General features: G+C 44.7%; 2 protein-coding genes across 5 annotated transcripts; one reads left to right on the plus strand and one right to left on the minus strand.

Moving 5' to 3' along the window:
• Positions 1–1,528: 1,528 nt before the first annotated feature.
• On the minus strand, positions 1,529–13,045 carry tfdp1a (transcription factor Dp-1, a). 3 transcript variants are annotated; one of them, XM_080019582.1, is made up of 12 exons: positions 12,909–13,045; positions 10,699–10,783; positions 10,254–10,320; positions 9,968–10,089; positions 9,334–9,455; positions 8,876–9,041; positions 7,986–8,132; positions 7,818–7,886; positions 7,378–7,529; positions 3,457–3,623; positions 2,918–2,996; positions 1,529–2,796 (listed from the first exon to the last, which is right to left on the minus strand). In XM_080019582.1, exons 2-12 carry the CDS (start codon positions 10,708–10,710, stop codon positions 2,658–2,660), a joined length of 1,242 nt encoding a protein of 413 aa, XP_079875708.1. In that variant the 5' UTR covers positions 10,711–10,783; positions 12,909–13,045; the 3' UTR covers positions 1,529–2,657. The 3 variants fall into 3 exon arrangements, with proteins under 3 accessions (XP_079875708.1, XP_079875709.1, XP_079875710.1); XM_080019583.1 differs by lacking the exon at positions 12,909–13,045 and adding an exon at positions 11,588–11,723; XM_080019584.1 differs by lacking the exon at positions 12,909–13,045 and adding an exon at positions 11,195–11,226.
• A 927-nt stretch (positions 13,046–13,972) lies between these two features.
• Positions 13,973–18,307, plus strand: dcun1d2a (DCN1, defective in cullin neddylation 1, domain containing 2a). 2 transcript variants are annotated; one of them, XM_080018561.1, is made up of 7 exons: positions 13,973–14,020; positions 15,029–15,245; positions 15,418–15,586; positions 16,011–16,141; positions 16,256–16,338; positions 17,139–17,235; positions 17,381–18,307. In XM_080018561.1, exons 1-7 carry the CDS (start codon positions 14,018–14,020, stop codon positions 17,458–17,460), a joined length of 780 nt encoding a protein of 259 aa, XP_079874687.1. In that variant the 5' UTR covers positions 13,973–14,017; the 3' UTR covers positions 17,461–18,307. The 2 variants fall into 2 exon arrangements, with proteins under 2 accessions (XP_079874687.1, XP_079874688.1); XM_080018562.1 differs by lacking the exon at positions 13,973–14,020 and adding an exon at positions 14,083–14,492.
• Positions 18,308–18,782: the final 475 nt, after the last annotated feature.

An 18,782-nucleotide genomic window follows, 5' to 3' on the forward strand; every position in this document is an offset into this window, starting at 1 on the left:
GCTAAGAATTACAGAAAAATGTGAGAACTTAAAAATCACCTTTCTTATCTTCAGAACATAGAATTCAAAAATGGAAAACTTCATACTATTCCTGTACCAGTCAACTAAATCTTAAGCAGAGCACTTTAACACTACCACACTTATTAGCGAAGAAAATGTTATTCTAAAGACATAGTTAATGCTCAGGGATTAAATTCCTGTTTTTTTTTTATTAACTATGGGAATACCTAAACATCATAAAGGCACTTTGACATTTCAATTTAAACATTTTAGTTGGTTTTATAAATGTGCTCATAATGGTTAAAATCTGCTTGGAAGTCATCAAAGGGGACTTAAAAATAATTTTTCGGTGCTTGTGCACATACATTTGGTGTCTGACGGGCCTTCTAACACAAACTGTGAAATAAGACAACCCAGTAATTTTTTGGGGAGTCCCTATTTCAGAAAACATGTCATTCAACAAGCCGTTCAGATTTGCAACCCCTTCCTTTGTCACATGGGGCCTCAGTAGAATTAGAACCGTCCTCTAGAGTAACTCCACCAACACAACACAGGAAATGCTGTTGGCTTAAGAAAGAGGAATGAATACCAACTTTCAGTGACAAAACTGTAGACGAGGGAAATGTAAATATCTAAAAAAATTATTGTGCAGGGTGTTTTTTCTTTAAAAATAAAAATTGTTATGCGGTAGGTTGACTGTATGCTGCGTCGCATGATCCGCTGCACATTTCTACAAACAAAACCACATTTTATTTTGCAATGTTTCCTAATTGAATGAAACAAAAAAAGGCATCCGAAGTGCAACCGGCAGTACAGTAGTAGTGCCCTGTCCTCACAAAACTCAGAACAAACTTTTAAATTGGGCCTTGTAGATCTAATGAGTGAAGACTCAGCAACTGGATTGCTTATTTATCTTCTCAATTTTGTTCAGAAACAGATTTTGGTGGACTGCTGAGGTGAAATCAGTTAAAGTTTACATACAATGGGCTCACAGAGCAGGGGCAAACAGTTCTGGAGTGGGCACAGTGAAATAGAGCATAAGGAACAAGAGGGGATTTGAGGCATGTTAGAATGGCTAGAATGCATAATCTGAATTGTATTTTCAGAAAAAAAAACAACTTCAAAGATGTTCAAAATGTTTTGGGGACCTCAGAGACTTATATTAACCTACTGAAAAGCAGCAAAATAGGGCTTTTTTAAGAATCTTGCATGATTAATATTCAGCATGACTGCCATTGACCTGGTCCTGTGGTCTGAGGGAATCTACGACAAATTAAATAAAATGAGTTTTGTCTGAATACCAATTCTGTCTATATGTTTACCATTTTTTAAACACCAACCCAAATTTGCATTAATTGCAACAATATGATTATAGTTTGTTATGCAACTTTCAATCCTAATAGTCTAGTAGATGATATATTTTGCCTCAATAGGAAAAAACAACTGACAAGAAAATCCATGTATACAAAGTTATTAAAACAATCTATATTTAATTTTCAAACTTATATTAGATTACAGAAAAGGGTATTTGGAAGAGTCAGTACATGTGTTGCTCAGTTTTAAAAAGATCTTTGAAGGGGGTACATAAAGACCTATACAACCACATATTTCATACATCAATAAATTCCAGGTCTACCTTTTACCACTGGCCTCTAAAGGATGCTATAAGCTACAATCATAGAATCCGTATACGCAATTAAACAAACAAAGCTTATTTTCCTATAGGGAGGCTGGGTTATGGAGGTCTTTACCTTGCTGGTGCCATTTTCATGTAAACACTACCAAGGTGTGACGGGGCGGTGAAGAAGAATTCCTCAACAACTCCAGAATACAAAACAAAGGTAAACAAGCGAAAAAAAAAAAAAGGAGGCAAAAAAAAAACAACAAAAAAAAAAAAAAAACATCAGGAAAGCAGCTGCCTACAAAACAAAGGGAAGTAGCCCAACACGGTGGGGAAAATAAGATGTTGACTGAAGTAATTGTCCAAAAACACAAAACAATGTATCAGCACATTCGATGGATGAAGCCTGGTGACTACACAGGCCACACTGGATCCATGGAGAGGAGCTGACACAGCGCGTCAAAACAGTCATTTTGGCGGCCGTCGTGGATCACAGAATCCTCCTAAAGTCTGCCCAAGGTAATCATAATATAAGGATAACTAATGGTGTAGGATAACTATTCACACGGTACACTATACATTCTCCAACAGCAGTGGGTTGTAGAGGGTTTTTTGCTTTATTTATTTTAAGTGGGATGGCTTATGAGGAGGTGGATTGGACACACACAGACGGAGCACCGGCCATGTGGTGCAGGTGCACGTGAGCTTGGAGCACAAAAAGAGGGAGCAAAGTTTGAACTCAATTTCCAGCTACACCCCTGAGAACGCCAGGCTGAGAGAAATACAGGTGTGGGGAGGGGGCTGTAAAGAGGAGAGAGAGGAGTGTCGGAGCGCACACACACACACACACACACACACACACACACACACACACACACACACACACACACACACACACACACACACACACACACACACACACACACACACACACACACACACACACACAGAGAGAGAGAGAGAGAGCGGACTGAACTCCCATGGTGACACGGTTTGAAGGACTGTGCTTGTTGGAGACGAGGTGTGGAGCGGCAGGTTAGTCGTCGTCGTCGTTCTCGTCGTAGTCGTCCTCGTCGTCATCGTCGCCCATGTAAGACACTGGAGTCTCCACACGAGAGCCGCTGTAGTGAGAGTCATTGGAGCTGGAGGCCATGGTGCCGTCAGCCCCATTATCACTGACGAGAGAGGAAGAAGAGTATTTAGGGTAAGGCTGAAATCATTGAGACAGTCAGAAAGTCTAATAATTTCACTTTCCGATTCTGGTGTTTGGTTACATCGACCTCGAAGCCGTCTCACCTGCCGGCAGGACAACGAGATCCATTCGCTGAAGATCCTCCAGTAATGTAGACGTTGCTGATTGGGCCCTTCGCCATCTCTGAGGGAAATGGAGGAAAACAGTTTGTGCTTGGATCAACGTGAGAAGTGAAGTTTGCAAATTTGAAAGATCCGACTTGCGTTTTAGTGGTTGCGATGCTCGCTTTCCCACGCTCTTATTGATGCTAGCTAGTAGCCTAGTGGTAAGACCCTCCTTTGCTTATCACAGGCTGCCAATAGGTAACGTTAAGGTGAGAACCTCACCTTGGCGATGTTTATTGTCATCACCAACACTGTGGCCGATGACAAAAAAACATGCAGATTGTTTCTAAAGCATAGAATAGTGGGCACCAGTATGAACCCATTAAAAGTATGCAATACAAAAATGATCTGAACCAGCCAGACCCAAACTAGTTAACAAACACTAGTATATATTACTTTGAATTTAATTAAGTGGGTGGCTTCTCTCAATATCAAAAAGTTAATAGTTTGTAAATTGGTGCGTTGTCACTGGCTCCGACCTGTGACGTAGGGCTCCAGGGCTTTGGGCACCAGGCTGCGTGCCACCTTCAGGTCCTCTGGAGAACACTTGCCAACCTCCAGACCGCAGGCCATGCCCATACGCTTCAGCACCTCGATGTCATCATGTATCTCAAACATGCTGTCAAAGTTAAACAGGTACTCAAACCTAAAGGATGAGAAGAAGAGAGAACAAAAGGAAAAACAACAGTTAGCGTCAGTAAAATCCAAAAGTAATCTTCCACTGACAGCCAAGATCCATGTCAACTTTCCATCTTTTTACAAGGACAGCACAGCTCTGCACTTACCATAACTATTGGTGGGTGTGGCTGCCCACAAATCCTCTAGTCATCAGTGAAATGCAGAAATAAATGTTGAAATCCATGCGCAGCAACTGCATAACAACATGCACTGCTTGCCATTGGCCTACAAAGCTGTGACTAAAATCCCCGGTCATCAGTGAAATGCAGAAATAAACTGTTGAAATCCATGTGCAACATGTACGGTTTGCGATTGGCCTGTAAAACTGTGACTAAATGTAATGTTTTAAGTTAAGTGTTAGTTTTCCCTGAAGATTTTCTCTGCGTTCCATGCAGCTGAAAGATCCAAGGCACAGAATACTGGTATTTTCACTTTTTTACATTGTCAAAGATTACCAAATCACTGTATAAGTCTGGTCATCCAGAATCAGAATCGGGTTTTATTGGCCAAACATGCTTTTACACATGGAAGGAATTTGACTGTTTCACAGTTACTCACACTGTACTAACATTCAACAATAGCAGTGACAATCAGCAACAAAAGTAGGTTTTGCTACAGTAGCCAACTAGAATTAAGTACAAATGGTAAATATAAGTAAATAAAAGTTTACTAAATATACTACATATTTGAAATATAAGAAATGTATGAATTATTTATTGCAAGATGAACATGGCTATGGGTTGCCCAGGCATTGCCCTGTGGACATGCAGTGACAGGTCATGTGGCTTGGTTAATTGTTCATTAAAATGATGATGTGCAGGAAGAAGCTATTCCTGTGTTTGGAGGTTCTGGTGTGCAGTGCTCTGAAGCGCCTCCCGGAGGGGAGGAGTTCAAAGATGTAATGTCCAGGGTGCGAGGGATCGGCGATGATCTTCCCTGTCTGCTTCCTGACCCTGGTAGTGAAGAGATCTTGAGTGAGGGCAAGTTTAGTGCAATAATCCTTTTTGCAGACCTGATGATGCGCTGCGGCCGCTGTGCGTCCTGTTTAGTGGTGGTGCCAGACCACACTGTGATGGAGGTGGAGGGGACAGACTCCGTGCCAACAGTTCCTGAGGCAGGTTGAACTTCGTCATCTGGCGCAAGAAGCACATCCTCTGCTAGGCCTTTTGTGGTGGAGACCATGTTCGTCTCTCACTTAGGTGAGAGACGCATAGGTCTCCATGGCTGCCCCAGTGCTGTCTTGTATGGTGAGGAGGGGACAGAGGAGGGCACCGCCTTCTGAAGTCCACTGTCATCTCCACTATATTAAGTGTGTTCAGCTCAAGGTTGTTGTGGATGTACCAGAGAGCCAGCTGTTCACCCTCCCGTCTGTATGCGTACTCATCCCCACCTCGTATGAGGCCAATGGCGGTTGCGTCGTCCGCAAACTTCAGGAGTTTAACAGAGGGGGCCCTGGAGGTGCAGTCGCTGGTATACGGGCAGAAGAGCAGTGGAGAGAGCACGCAGCCCTGCGCCACACCTATGCTGGTTGATCAGGTGGAGGTTGTGAGTTTCCCCAGACTCACTTGCTGCTTCCTGTCAGCGAGGAAGCTGGTAAAACACTGACAGGTGGAGGCAGACACAGCAAGATGAGAGCGCTTTGAGTGAAGCAGTCCGGGATGATCGCATTGAATGCCGAGCTGAAGTCCAAAAACAGGATCCGTCCGCAAGTCCCGGGGGTCGCGGATGGTGTAATCCCATGTTGACTGCGTCATCCACTGACCTGTTGGCCCGGTAGAAGAAATGCAGGGGGTCCAGCAGGGGGTCTGTGATGGCTTTCAGGTGGGCAAGCAATAGCCTCTTAAAGAACTTCATGACTACAGAGGTTAGTGCAACAGGCCTGTAGCCATTTAATCATATGATGCTGTGCTTTTTGGGGACTGGAACTATTTTGGACTGCTTCAAGCAGGAGGGAACGTTACATAGCTCCAGTGACATGTTGAAAATCCTGGTGAAGACAGGTGATAGTGATTCAGCACAGGCCTTCAAGCAGGTGGGTATGACTGTCTCTGCCGATTTTTGGTGGGGTGGAGAGTGGGGGGGGGGACTTCCTGGCATCCCTCCCTTTCCACACTGACGCAGGGTCGTTGGGGGAAAACCTGTTTTTCAGCCTTTCAGTGTAACCACACTTGGCTGCCCTGATTTCCTTTGTCAGTGTGTTCCTTGCCCAGATATACAGGGCTCTGTCCCCTCCTCTGTAAGCCTCCTCCTTGGATTGCTTAAGCTGTCCGAGTTTGGTGGTGAACCAGGGTTTGTTATTGTATCTGGTATAAGTGCTTGTGGGAATGCACATGTTCTCACAGAAGTTGACGTAGGATATAACAGTGGCAGCCAGCTCATCCAGATGAGTCGTTGCCTGTTCAAATACACTCCAGTCAGTGCAGTCAAAGCAGGCTTGTAGTGTGTCCTGTCACTGGTCCATTTTTCCCCCACCGTATTCACTACAGGCTTGGCATATTTTAGTTTCTGCCTGTAGGTGGGGAAAGGAGGACCAGGCCGTGATCAGAGGGACCCAGAGATCCACGCGAGAGAGCGTGATATGCCCTCCTTAGTGTGTCATAGCAGTGGTCTAGAATGTTATTGTTCCGTGTGGGGCAGTTGATGAGCTGATGTTTGTCACAGCTCATGTGTGCTCTTTTAAAATCCCCCAAACTATAAGAAGAGGGTCTGGGTGTTTCTTTCCTCCACGCTGATTATCTGGTCAGCCAGGCGCCGTTGCGCCTCCCTCACGCATGCTTGGGGTGGAATGTAAACACCGACCAGAATTGTGGAGGAAAACCCCCACAGTGAATAAAAGGGTTTGCAGTTTATGAATAATGTGTTCCAGTTCTGGACAACAGGATTTCATTAGCTCTGTAACGTCATTACACCAACCTTCGATCACTTACAGTAGAAGCAAACTCCGTCTTAATGAGATTTTTCCCGACAGTTCCGTGACGCAGTCCACTCTATGGAGATGAAACTCGGGTAGCACAGTCTGGTGTGGTTTCACTGAGCCAGGTTTCCATGAAGCACAGAGCCGCAGGGCCAGAGAAATCCTTGTTGGTTCCGTTGAGTAGCAGCAGCTTGTCTATCTTATTCCAAGCGGACATCCGCCAGGTGAATACTGGGCATAGGGGTCCTAAAACCCCCCCGTCACAGCCGGGCCAGCACTCCTGCACGCTTTCCCTGTTTGCATTTCCTGAAAATTCCGCCGCACTCACTAAAATGTTCAAAAACGTTCGCAGTATATGAGAAGTCTCAAGATCAGACGGTGTGGTAGGTCGAATGTTCAGTTCTTTGACAGTAAAAGTGATCCTGGTCCACTTAAAAAGGAACACACGGTCGAAAACAAAGTACAAGAGTACACTGTAGCGAGGCAGCCGCTGCTGGCACCATTTTGCAATCCTCCAACACTGGTTGCCATCTGATTTAGTACTGAATTTTAATTCTGTCCTGTTTGAGTCCATTCAGGTGTCACACAAATATCAGTAACCAACCACATAATAAATTGGAAAGCTGTTGCTAACCTTGGCATTTATCTAAACAATAGTAAAATAAATAAATAAATAAAAATTAAATCGACACTTGTATAAAGTTTACATCCTATGCATAACTCTTGGCTATTTTGTTTTATAAGTGTGAGTGAGGGGGGCAAAATAAAATGACCATGCTGAGAAAAGAGAAGGAAGAGAATCCCTTACTTGTCATTGGAGATACTGCAGTCTATAACCGTCTTCTTGCTGGTGTTGACGATGATGAAGGGGAGATGGATGACAGAGTTCGGAGGTGGGGGTCTGTTTGTCTGTTGCTCTGCCTGCCTGTTCCGCTGCACCAGGTTCTTAAAGGCTATTTGCTGGAAGAACATGTTCAGAGAAACAAGTCTCAATGTATGAACGTTTGTATCTGTATGTGACAAATAAACCTCTTGAATCTTGAAAAATCTAAAATCTGTTTTAAGCATGACATCTTTTGATTTACTAACAAAATTGAAATATGCTAGATTACACTGTTGGCCACACAATGTCAAAGAGTCGATTACAACTCAAATCCAAACACTCCAAAAACAATGGTGTATTCATTTTTTCCCGCTTGCGCAAATCTGTATTCAGCTTTCTGTGGTGGCGTTAATTGTATTACCTACCTGCAATATGAGCTCTTGAAGCTGTGACTGTTTCTGTTTTATTCTCTCCAGCCTCCTTTGCCTCTCCACCTACAGTTTGAACAAAACAAAGGATGTTTAATTTACAGTCTGATTCACAAGAAGAGAATCTATCAGACAGACGCTCTGTGCACTTTAATATGTGTGTACCTCTAGGTTTTGGCACTCTTGTTCGGAGTTGGTGGGCAGGCCGATCCATTTGATTTCCTTCTTCTCCTTAGAGATTATGTTCATGGCCATAAGCACGTTAAGTGCATCGTACACACGCCGCCGAATGTTCTTCTGATCGTACACGTGCTATGGGGAGAAAACTCAATTTTAGTTGTTGCATTATACACAAAATCCTATCGGTCCAAAGCAAAACTGGAAACTGCAGATACTGCATTGGGAATGTTTAAAAAAAAAAAAAAAAAAGTCAGTCAATTTTAAGAATGGACTGCTCTAGGAGTAGCAACCAGTTTCTTGATTATTATTGCCTTTATTTGTCATAGTGTTTCAATGGCAGATCAGTCTCATGTAAATTCTAGTGTTTGACAGCCTCACGGGTATTGCCAGGGAACCATAGATGGCAAAATAAAAACGAAATAAAAAAAATGGATTCAAAATATGAATGAAACTGACAGGCCTTTTAACAATTGAAAATAGCAATTGTATAAGCAAGGCCATCAACTATAAAGTGTAACTCATGACGCAAGTGCTGAGAACCATGTTCCACCAAAGTTATCCTTTAATTGTATGACTTGCATGTAAACAATTACAAAACCTATTTTAGAGTATGTGTTGTTGAGTATACAAACAAAAAACATTATACACAAGTGAATTATTTTTCAGTCCTATCCCCACTGAGCAAGAGTGTGGAGAATCAGTTGCCAGGAGTCATTAGGAACAAATGAAAACACATAAATAGGATGAAATAAATACCAATTCCCACATAAGCATCAGTCTTTTTCGCATCCAATAAAAAAAAAAAAGGGGGGGGGGGCGGGGGGGATCAGATAGTGCTTTAAAGACAAAGTAGTGGAAAAGTATTTTCCACTCACTGAGTCATTAGGTGACATGTGGTTGTCTGCAGAGCTGAATTCTGCAACCAGCTCATCTGCCACTTCGTTGTAGGTTGTGACTCCTTTCTTCTGGACCTTCTCACACACCTTCATGGAGAAATGCCTCAAGCCCTTTCCATGCTTCTCGCCTTTCTTACCACGTTTCCTATGGAGAAGGAGAACAATTAGATTCTAGTACCAAACGATGATTCCAGCAATCCACCCCCCCCCACCCCGCCAACTGTTATGAAGATAAATAGACAAAAACGGGCACCTGTTCATTTGATACCAAATATATCTGATATTTGGTGTTTATTACAACTTAAGAGCATGAACATACTTTCATGTTGGAAAACTTCTAAAGTAAGTTTATAGTTGAGTTCTAGAGACTCAAATCAGAAATAATGGCAAGACTAATGCATCGTTGGACTTCTGGGAGGCACCAGCTAAAGACTCACCCCGAAGACCATGGAGAAGCATCTGGTTGTTGGGTCTGAGTTAGAAACTGGGAGCTGGGTGTATGTGGACTGTTTACCAGTATGGTATTGGAAACAGTGGGCCTTTGGGGCGTTCCAATTACCTATATTAAAGGAAATGACAAGACAAAGAAACAGAAGAAAATGTAATAAAATCAATTATGACAGAAAGAAACTTATTTTTTTCCTGTCCATTGGAAAAGTCAGCAAAATAATTGAAAAATTCAAATGGTAGTACACAGGAGGTGATCTATTATTTTATTTAGCTTAGAGCTAAGCAGGTCTCCGTTATGTATAAATTCAATGTACATAATGGGATGATGGGATGTAATCCTGCTGACTATAGAGTTTGATCAGCTTAGGATCTGCTCCCCCTCCATACACTCACTTGCCCTCCACCCGGTCACCTCACAATGACAATGGAGGGGCTTACACAACCATAAGACACGGGGGAGAAGCTGATCTAGTAAAGGTAAACATATTAGCATTATCACATGGGTGTGAATGACAGACCCATTCAGGGGGAATCATTCTCATGAAATCCGGTACAAAGTTCTAATCAAATTCGTTAGACGTGTGGTCTAATGGTGACAGTGGGGTTTCTCACATTGCTTACCATGTGTGGCACGTGTTGCATGTGTGGAGCGATGTTCACATTGGAGGGCCCAAGGGTTTTGGGCAGTAGCTGTTTGGCCACAGGAACAGTCGTAGACTGAACAGTAACCAAAGACAGGACACCTGACAGAAGAAAATAAATAAATAAATAAAAATGATAATGACAATATAGACCTTGACCGTGACACCTATTGTCAAGAAGCAGCCACATGGTGCCACGCCAGCGTGCTAAAGGACCAACATCTCCTAATGTACAACATCTATTAGAAAAGTTTATTAACCTTTACCTTTACTAGGGCTCAGATTCTGATCGAAGAAAACCTTCAGCTCTCCATTCGTTTCAATCAGACCAGCCTGGAGAGGATAAGAAAACACCTTTATGAGGATTACACGAGCCTTCTCCTCCCTTCAAACTGGCAAACAGTTTAAGATTAAAGGAATCTTTATTCATCACATGCAGTCAAACGGGTATGGTTGATTGAAATGGTAGAGCTGTGAAGGCTGAAAGTAAAACATTGCAGAATCACACACACACACACACACACACACACACACACACACACACACAATAAACAGTTTAATGTAAAAGTTAGATATACAGTCCCACGACAGCTCTATGGCACAAACAACTTCTTATTGAAACTTCAGCATTTAGCAAAGCACTTCATATAAAACAATAAAAATTAAAACAGAAGGAAAACACTAGCGTCATGTTTCCACCTGATGACTTACATCTTTAGCCATGATCCAAAAGGACCGGGGAAGTAAAGCTTCAGGCTGAAAGGATAATCTCCAACTATTCTTTAACTGATCAGACCTGAAACATAAAAAAATGAGATCATGAAATAGTGAAGGTTTTTTTTTATAACAACTGTACCAATAACACAGCATTTTGGCGATGATTCATATGAAAAAACTCCAATTATCAACCTAAAACCTTGTTATAAATGTAGTGGGGCTCTCACTTTACACCCAAGACTGAATCATTATCATTTATTTTAGAGATCGGCCTCTATGTGCTGCAGCCAACACACTGTGGGGCTCCACCATTCATCTTAGCTTGACTAGCTACCACGAAATGAAAGTGGAAGAAAAGCACTGGAGCACTTTGGATCGCGTGAAGCACAACAGCGATTTGAACACAGGTTGAAGGGGAAAACAACTTCAACTCTGCAGAAATCGCTGCTGCAACTTTTCCCCCTTTTGCTAAACACACAACAAGGCCTACTTTAGGTGGTGACCATGTCAGGGCGAATATCGACGAACTTCAGCCACAGGTCAACGCCAGCACGCTCACTTTAGCTTTCGGGTGGTGAAAACATCCCGGTGTTCGAAACGAGATCTGCCCAACAAAAACACTCGGATTCGCACAGGACGTGCACAGTGACCTGCACAGGGAGTAATCTTTTGTTGAGTTGAGCTAGCCGTGGCTAACTGTCTGCTTATGGCTGCTGATGCTAGCTAGTTAGTTCGTCCACGTTTTTAAGGCGATTCCCCCGTAAATACAGCGATCGCCGGGCATCCCCGTCGCGGATCCGAATGAGCCTCCCCCCCCCAAACTGGTTTTGGGAGCATTCGTGTGAAAAACGCGGTTCGCAAAGTGTGGTTTCTGTGCACTTACGAGTGCACTCTGCTTGTTTCTTCGGCGGCTGTTTGTGTTGCATTAGAAGAGGAGGAGGAAGAGGAGGTCTGGACCCTGCTGCCAGACAGGAACTCAACTAGTTAAACACATTATTAAGGATTTCGTGGAACACTTGTCATACTACAGCGCTAGTAATGTCGCCCACTCGGCGTCCACTGCAGCCCGGTCGTCCTGGTAGGAGCGTTCCTCCATCTGTTCCTCCTTCTCAACACGTCTTCCTTTTTTTTTTTTTTTCTCCCCCTCTTTTGTCGGAGTTTAAAGGTTTATATTTGGGGGGATGCCGCGGATTTCCACTGGGAAACCCTTTAACAACACACCGTGATTAAAGGATTTATAAATAAACTTGACTCAACTGGGGAGAAATAGTTTCCCATCGAGTCCTGGTTTACAGGGGCATGGCTGCATTATTTACCAATTGTATGATAGACACCCAGAGGCGTTTCTAATGTCAGGGGAACGGGTTATTATTTTAAATATAACTAACAAGAGGGAGTTTGTGTTCTGTAGACCTGGGTTTTGGTTTCAGATGATCCCTGTCAAACCTGCACAGATTGCACCTTTATAACACAGTCATTTACATGCTGGCCCCACAAACTCGAAAGTCGTGAATCCAGTGGGAATATAATTATTGATTAAATGGAACTACAAGCAGGCCCAGTTATTCCCCAAAACACACCATGTAACGGCCATCTGTGTCCCCCCCCTGTCACGACCCACTTCCAGCCAAAAACAAAGTTCATTTCATTATAAAACCCGGAACGCGGTGCGATCGCAGAGTTGGTTGTGTCACCATTCGGATTGTTTGGTCAGATAAACACAGTTTCGCCTACATGGCCTAAAAACAGTTAATGTGCGTCTTTATGTTGCCCTTAGTAAATAAGTAACCGACTGTATTCCCTTAATAATGAACAATAGTAGTCGAACACACACATACCGCACATAAATATGGTTTCAACACAGGCAACTCAGCAGCACCTTTACTTTACCGGCTTTACTTTCGCATTATTGAGGGCTATCGAGCGAAGCGCTAACAAGCTAATGTGGCTAAAACCCTCATAGCCTGCTAACAAATGACAATTTACTCAGCAGCGTGCTGTTAGCCAACTAGCATTAGCATTAGCCGCTCGGCTAATCCACAGCTGTCACTGACAGCGCTGGAGTAAAACGCCAACATATCTCCGTTCAACTCAACGTGGGGAAGGTTGCGTTTGCGAGAGTTGGTAAAAGGTGGACGCAAACACATCTCGGGTGAATATCACAACTTTTTGAGTCGTTCCGCAGCTCGGCGAGTCGGTCTTACCGGTGCGGCTCACAAGTTAGCAACTGATGCGTTAGCCTTTTCACAGGAGCCTCTAGCCTAGCCTCGCTGTAGCGGCGACTCTCTCAATCTGATCTTGGCGGTGTCGAGCATCGGCGGCACCCGATTGGACAGTGTCGGCGTGACGTAGGGCAAGTAGTCACCGAGAGCCACGCCCGCGCTTCGACCCGATTGGCTGGCGCGTCGCGGAGCTCGGGTGGTGAGGCGTGTGATTGGCTAGTAGTATTTTGGACTCTTCCTGGAAAATGAATTGAAAACAATTGCAGGCAGGCCGACAGACAGGCAGACACACAGGCAGACAGGCAGGCAGGCAGGCAGACAGGCAGGTAGGGCAGACTGACTTTAGATCTTTCATCTAATTCCACAAAAAAACCCACAAAAGCTGAGAATCTGTTGTTTTTTGAAATGTTAAAGTTAAAAAAAACATTTCGATGTATAAATATTATTATTAATGATTATTAGTGATGATGTCAGCGTACTTTGATCTGGTGGCAGGTGAGAAACATGTAAAATAACACATGTCACTGTAAAGTAATTTCAATAAATTTATATATAGTGTATATATATTGTATATATGTTTTATAAATACTGTATATATATATATATACTGTATATATATAAATGACAGATGCAGTTTTCAAATCATCAGTGAACACAGCAGTCGGGTTGAGGTTCATGTTCATAACTGATAGTGCGGAGGAGCCTCCATCTCCCATGTGCACGTGTGTGTGTGAGTGTGTGTGTGTGTGTGTGTGTGTATATGTGTGTGTGTTTGTGCGTGCGTGCGTGCGTGTGTGTGGGCTCGTATCGGGGTGTGTGTGTGTCAGGGTGTGTGTGTGTGTGTGTGTGTGTGTGTGTGTGCGTGTAGGTGGGTGGGTGGGCGCGTATCGGGGTGTGTGTGTGCGTATGCGTGTGTGTGTGTGGGTGTGTGTGTGCGTGCGTGCGTGCGTGTGCGTGTGTGTGTGGAGTTTGTGTGTTTTTATAAAACCCGCCGCGCCGCCGCCGCCGCAAGAGACTGGAGCCAAATGCTTCCGCGCATGCGCAGAGCAAGCGGCAGCCAGGCCGTCAAAGTGGTCAAACAGCGGGTGAAAATGGTAGGTAACCAAAATAAACACACAGCGACACGACCCGTTTGAAGGATTCGTCTCGCGGTTAATGAATCGTAGAACACAGAGGCACCGGAGGGCGTTTGGGAGGCGACATGGGTGTTTAAACCCGGACGTTTGGCGTCCAGAAACGGAAGGTCAGTTGGTGATATTTAGAGATCGGTTAGCTAGCTGGTGTCACACTCCTCTCCCTGTATGGAGCGGGCGGGGAGGCGGGGTGGCGGTGCGTTTGCCGCCCGGTGGAGGCTCCACCGCACCCGCGCAAAGCACTGACAGCGCTTGAAAAACGTCAACATTTGTGTCGGACGACCGGACCCGGTGCAGACCCCCGGTGACATGCCCGGCGGACCGCCCGGTGCCCCGCTCCGTTCGAGCCGCTCTGCAGAGGGAGCAGCCGGCGCAGGGTTAAATGTCACAGCGACTGTAATCTCACTGCGAGGTGTTTTGATCCGTGAAAGACGTGAGTAAACCACCACTTCCACGCGATGCCTTCCTTCTTCCAGAATCCCACTGGAGGTCGTGCTGCATTCGTGTTCAGATTGCCCCGGGTTGATTCTGAAGTGTTTTTGGAACTGTGCCCCTTGACATGTTGCACCTTCAGGTCCCCTCGGTGGCAGGGCCCTACTCAGGTTACATACATGGATACTTATTTGTGTGGGGGCCACTTCGGTTCACATGCTTCCATAATGATCAGCGTTACCCCCCCAGAATAGCTCGGCGTTCGGGACGGGACAGGATCTCCACGGCCTTTCCAGCCTTTCCCCCCTCCGTTCGGTGGCCTGCCCGCGTCGACCGACGGGGCGCCGAGCCGCTGCAGTCTCAGTGTCGGCCGCGCCTTCTGTTGCCTGAATGCCTGTCTCGCTGCCCGTCTCGCTGTGTGTCTCGCTGTGTTTCCTCGTCTGCGTCTCCGTGTGCGCCTGCCTGTTGCTGTCCGTGATTCCCGGCTTGCGTCCGCCGCCGCCGTCGCCTGACAGCCCCTGTCCTGTACTTGCGCAGCACAAGCTCAAGTCTTCGCAGAGGGACAAGGTTCGGCAGTTCATGTCCTTCACGCAGGCCGGGGAGAAGACGGCCGTGTACTGCCTCACGCAGAATGACTGGAAACTAGAAGTGGCCACGGACAACTACTTCCAGAACCCGGAGCTCTACTGCAGGGAGTCCATGAAGTCCTCTGTCGACCGCAAAAAGTTGGAGCAACTCTACAATCGGTACAAAGGTACATGGGATACCGCACCGTATGAGGGGTTTGGAGACACATTTTCAGGGGGTTAGGAAGACTTTTCACCGGTTACCGCACTGTTGGTGGGGCGTCGTCTGTGGGTTAAGAAAGAAGTTTCACCCCTTGTTTGTTTTTGTTTTAAACTTCTTCCTGTCTTTCACCTCGCTAGATCCCCAGGACGAGAATAAAATCGGTATCGATGGGATCCAGCAGTTTTGCGACGACCTCCTGCTGGACCCCGCCAGCATCACGGTGCTGGTCGTGGCGTGGAAGTTCCGCGCCGCCACCCAGTGCGAGTTCAGCAGGAAGGAGTTTCTCGACGGCATGACGGAGCTGGGGTGAGTGACGGCGTCGCCGGTCTTGGGTGGACGTGCTCTGCGGCGCGGGGCGCAAGCGACGTTACAGGAGCACGTTGTTTTGATGTTTGTTTACTGCCGTAGGTCTCCAGCCAGGCCGAGGGTTCTATTCATAGGCGTGTCCAAACCACGGCACTTGATTTCTTTATGAAGTGTCTTCGCGGGAGAGTTAGTTAATTTTAATTTGCGCAAATGTCACTAATCTAGGTGTGTGTGTGTGTGTGTGTGTGTGTGTGTGTGTGTGTGTGTGTGTGTGTGTGTGTGTGTGTGTGTGTGTGTGTGTGTGTGTGTGTGTGTGTGTGTGTGTGTGTGTGTGTGTGTGTGTGTGTGGACCCGGCTGTTTTGGATTTAGCTGTGAAGCAATGGTTGGGTTTAGTGTCCTTGTTTACTTGTGGTTCAATTCCAGGTGTGACAGTCCGGAGAAACTCAAGGCCTTATTGCCAAGACTGGAACAGGAGCTTAAAGACAGCGGCAAGTTCAAGGACTTCTACCAGTTCACGTTTAATTTTGCTAAAAATCCTGGGCAGAAAGGACTAGGTAAGCAGGATCAGACCAAATTGGACGACCTTGAGGTGTAAATAAGAAACGGCTTGAAAGGAAGCGATGTTTTGGAATTTGCTCATCTGGATTTTGTCCGTTTGCCATCTTCAGATTTAGAGATGGCTGTGGCCTATTGGAACCTGGTTCTGACGGGTCGCTTCAAGTTCCTGGATCTTTGGAATAGATTCCTGTTGGTAAGCTTATGCCTATAAACGTATACCCATAACAATAATTTATCCTGTTTGTCGTATCGCATTCAGTACATTTGTATACCTTTTATATATGTCTATTTCTGTTAGTATTTTTTTGGGCTATTTGTATATATTTGAAAATTGTTATTTTTTATTTTATTTCTACCTCACTTTTTATTCTATTCTATACTTTTTTTTCTCAAATATTTCGGACTGCTCGACTTCTTTTAATGCTAGTCATCTATCCTGAAACACACCAAGCCTCACCGTGACATATTCAGAGTATATGTATATGTACCGGAATAAACGTATTCTGATTCTGACCAGTCCGACCAGTGGTTCTCAACTGGTCCTCAGGAGCCACATTTGTCCTGAGTCATTAGGTCTGGACCCAAACTAAGACATGACCCAATTTAAGACTTTGAACTATTCTAATTTGTGTGCAAAAGGTGCTTAAAAAAACAAAAAAAAGTCACTGCAACTATAACAATTTATTTACCGTTTTTCCCAAAATGCTGCTTTATCTAGACAGCAATGAAATGCAAATAGACCCAGTGATGACTTCAGGAAAAAAATAAAAAAGGTTAAACCACTAAATCGCTCTGACAAAGTGGACGTATACGTCCGTGGTCCACTCGAAATGGACCTGTGACCCAGCTTCGGATCGGGACCCACCGGTTGAAAACCACTGCAACAAGACGGTTCGGCAATGGGATAAACATGCTAAATCTCTGGGTTACTGTCATTAAGAAATCAATATCGCACTCCTTACAAACACAACTGTTTCCCCCTGTGCATTAAAGGAACACCACAAAAGATCAATTCCTAAGGACACGTGGAACCTATTACTGGACTTTGGTAACGTGATTTCAGACGACATGTCAAATTATGACGAGGAAGGTGAGTTTGGAACGACAGAATTGGATGGAAATGTGAGAGACGATGAAATAAATCAAATAATATTGTGTTGTGTTGACCACCCAGAGTGACGTTTAAAGTTGCTCTGAAACTCAAGGTCCTCCATCTGGTGTTCTCTCCCTTTCAGGAGCGTGGCCGGTCCTCATAGATGATTTTGTGGAATTTGCACGACCTATTGTAACAGGATCAAAGCGCAAAACTCTCTAGATCAAACGCCTACTGTGGAGAACCAGAACTGTTTTTCCTCTACAGTGACTACATGGTTTTTGATTCGTTTTTGGTTTTTTTTATTATTATTATTATTTTTTTATTATTATTATTTGTATAATAAAAAGGAAATTGTAGATTTAAGTGGGAGGGGAAACAACAACAAAAACAAAGCACTTGGAACCTTAGAGCTATTAGGACACCACCGATCAGGGAGGCCGAGCGCGACCGCAACAACGGCTTTACCTCTCTGCCAACAAGATGGAGGCGCCAAATCGACATTGCCATTTTGCCTCCGTCGCTCCCATTGGAATTTCAGTTTTCCGGACAGCCCCACCCCCCCACCCCCCCACCCCACCCCGTCTCCTGCTCGAAAGAGGAGCACGGCCTCAGCATTTCAAGCCGAGGTGGAACGAACACTCGGAGGCGGCTGCTGGACACTCGTGTGCGTAGAGAGGAGCGGAGGAGGAGGAGGAGGGATCAGGAAGGTGTAAGACGGTGTCAGTGGAGTGCTGCATTTTTACCCCGAGACAAACTGCTCACTGCGCCAGCAGAGCTTTTTGCAGCTGTTACTGTACATACTGTACCTATCCAGACACTTTACAAAGAGAGCTATATGAAGAATAATATAAATATGTTACATTTATAAACGCAAGAGAGGATTCTTTTATGTACAGTATAGGTGGACATCTTTTTGCCGAATGCCTCAATATCATTTGAATGGTATGCTGTAGGTGTAGCTGTCAGGTGGATCTGTCAAGGCATGGAACTGTCGAGCGACTCATATTGAAAGCATGTCAATCACATTTTTGTCCACTTCTGTCGGGTTGAAATAATAAATTTGTCATTTAAGTAAAAGTTGTGTTTGAATTTTAAATAACCCCCCCCCCCCCCCCACTGGCAGGATTACACTCTCTCCCTTTCTGACATGCTGTATGATCTCTATGATTGTTTGTTATGCAAATACACTTACCGTATAAGGAAAATATTTTCACAAATGTATGAACACATTTTTACGTCAGAATCTGACGTGATCATATCACTCATATCGGATTCCTTTTGTGGTTGTTCATTACTTTGATGGTGAGTTGGCAAATAACTGCATCGGAAATGTCAGTGACTCATTTCAAATCTTTGTGGCATAAAAGTGGTGAAAAAGAGCAGCACTAGTTGAATCAGGAAACTGCAGCAGCAGCAGCAGCTCAGCGCTTGGAACAGTGACTTGGCTGCATCACACACTCAAAACATCAATATTAAAAGCAAATGGTCTCAGCAGCACTGAAGTATCCGCCAGCTGAGTTACGAGGAACACTGATACAATC

This window comes from Zeus faber (assembly GCF_960531495.2).
Source record: "Zeus faber genome assembly, chromosome: 18".
Lineage (NCBI taxonomy): Eukaryota > Metazoa > Chordata > Actinopteri > Zeiformes > Zeidae > Zeus > Zeus faber.

Bases quoted from the DNA above. Each gene is read 5' to 3' on its own strand.
- dcun1d2a (XM_080018561.1), top strand. The intron at 15,246-15,417 runs GTACATGGGATA...TCACCTCGCTAG, and splicing joins ACTCTACAATCGGTACAAAG to ATCCCCAGGACGAGAATAAA. The intron at 15,587-16,010 runs GTGAGTGACGGC...GTTCAATTCCAG, and splicing joins GACGGCATGACGGAGCTGGG to GTGTGACAGTCCGGAGAAAC.
- tfdp1a (XM_080019582.1), bottom strand. The intron at 7,530-7,817 runs GTAGGTAATACA...ATGTTCTTCCAG, and splicing joins TTCAAGAGCTCATATTGCAG to CAAATAGCCTTTAAGAACCT. The intron at 2,797-2,917 runs GTGAGACGGCTT...CTCTCTCGTCAG, and splicing joins TCTCGTTGTCCTGCCGGCAG to TGATAATGGGGCTGACGGCA.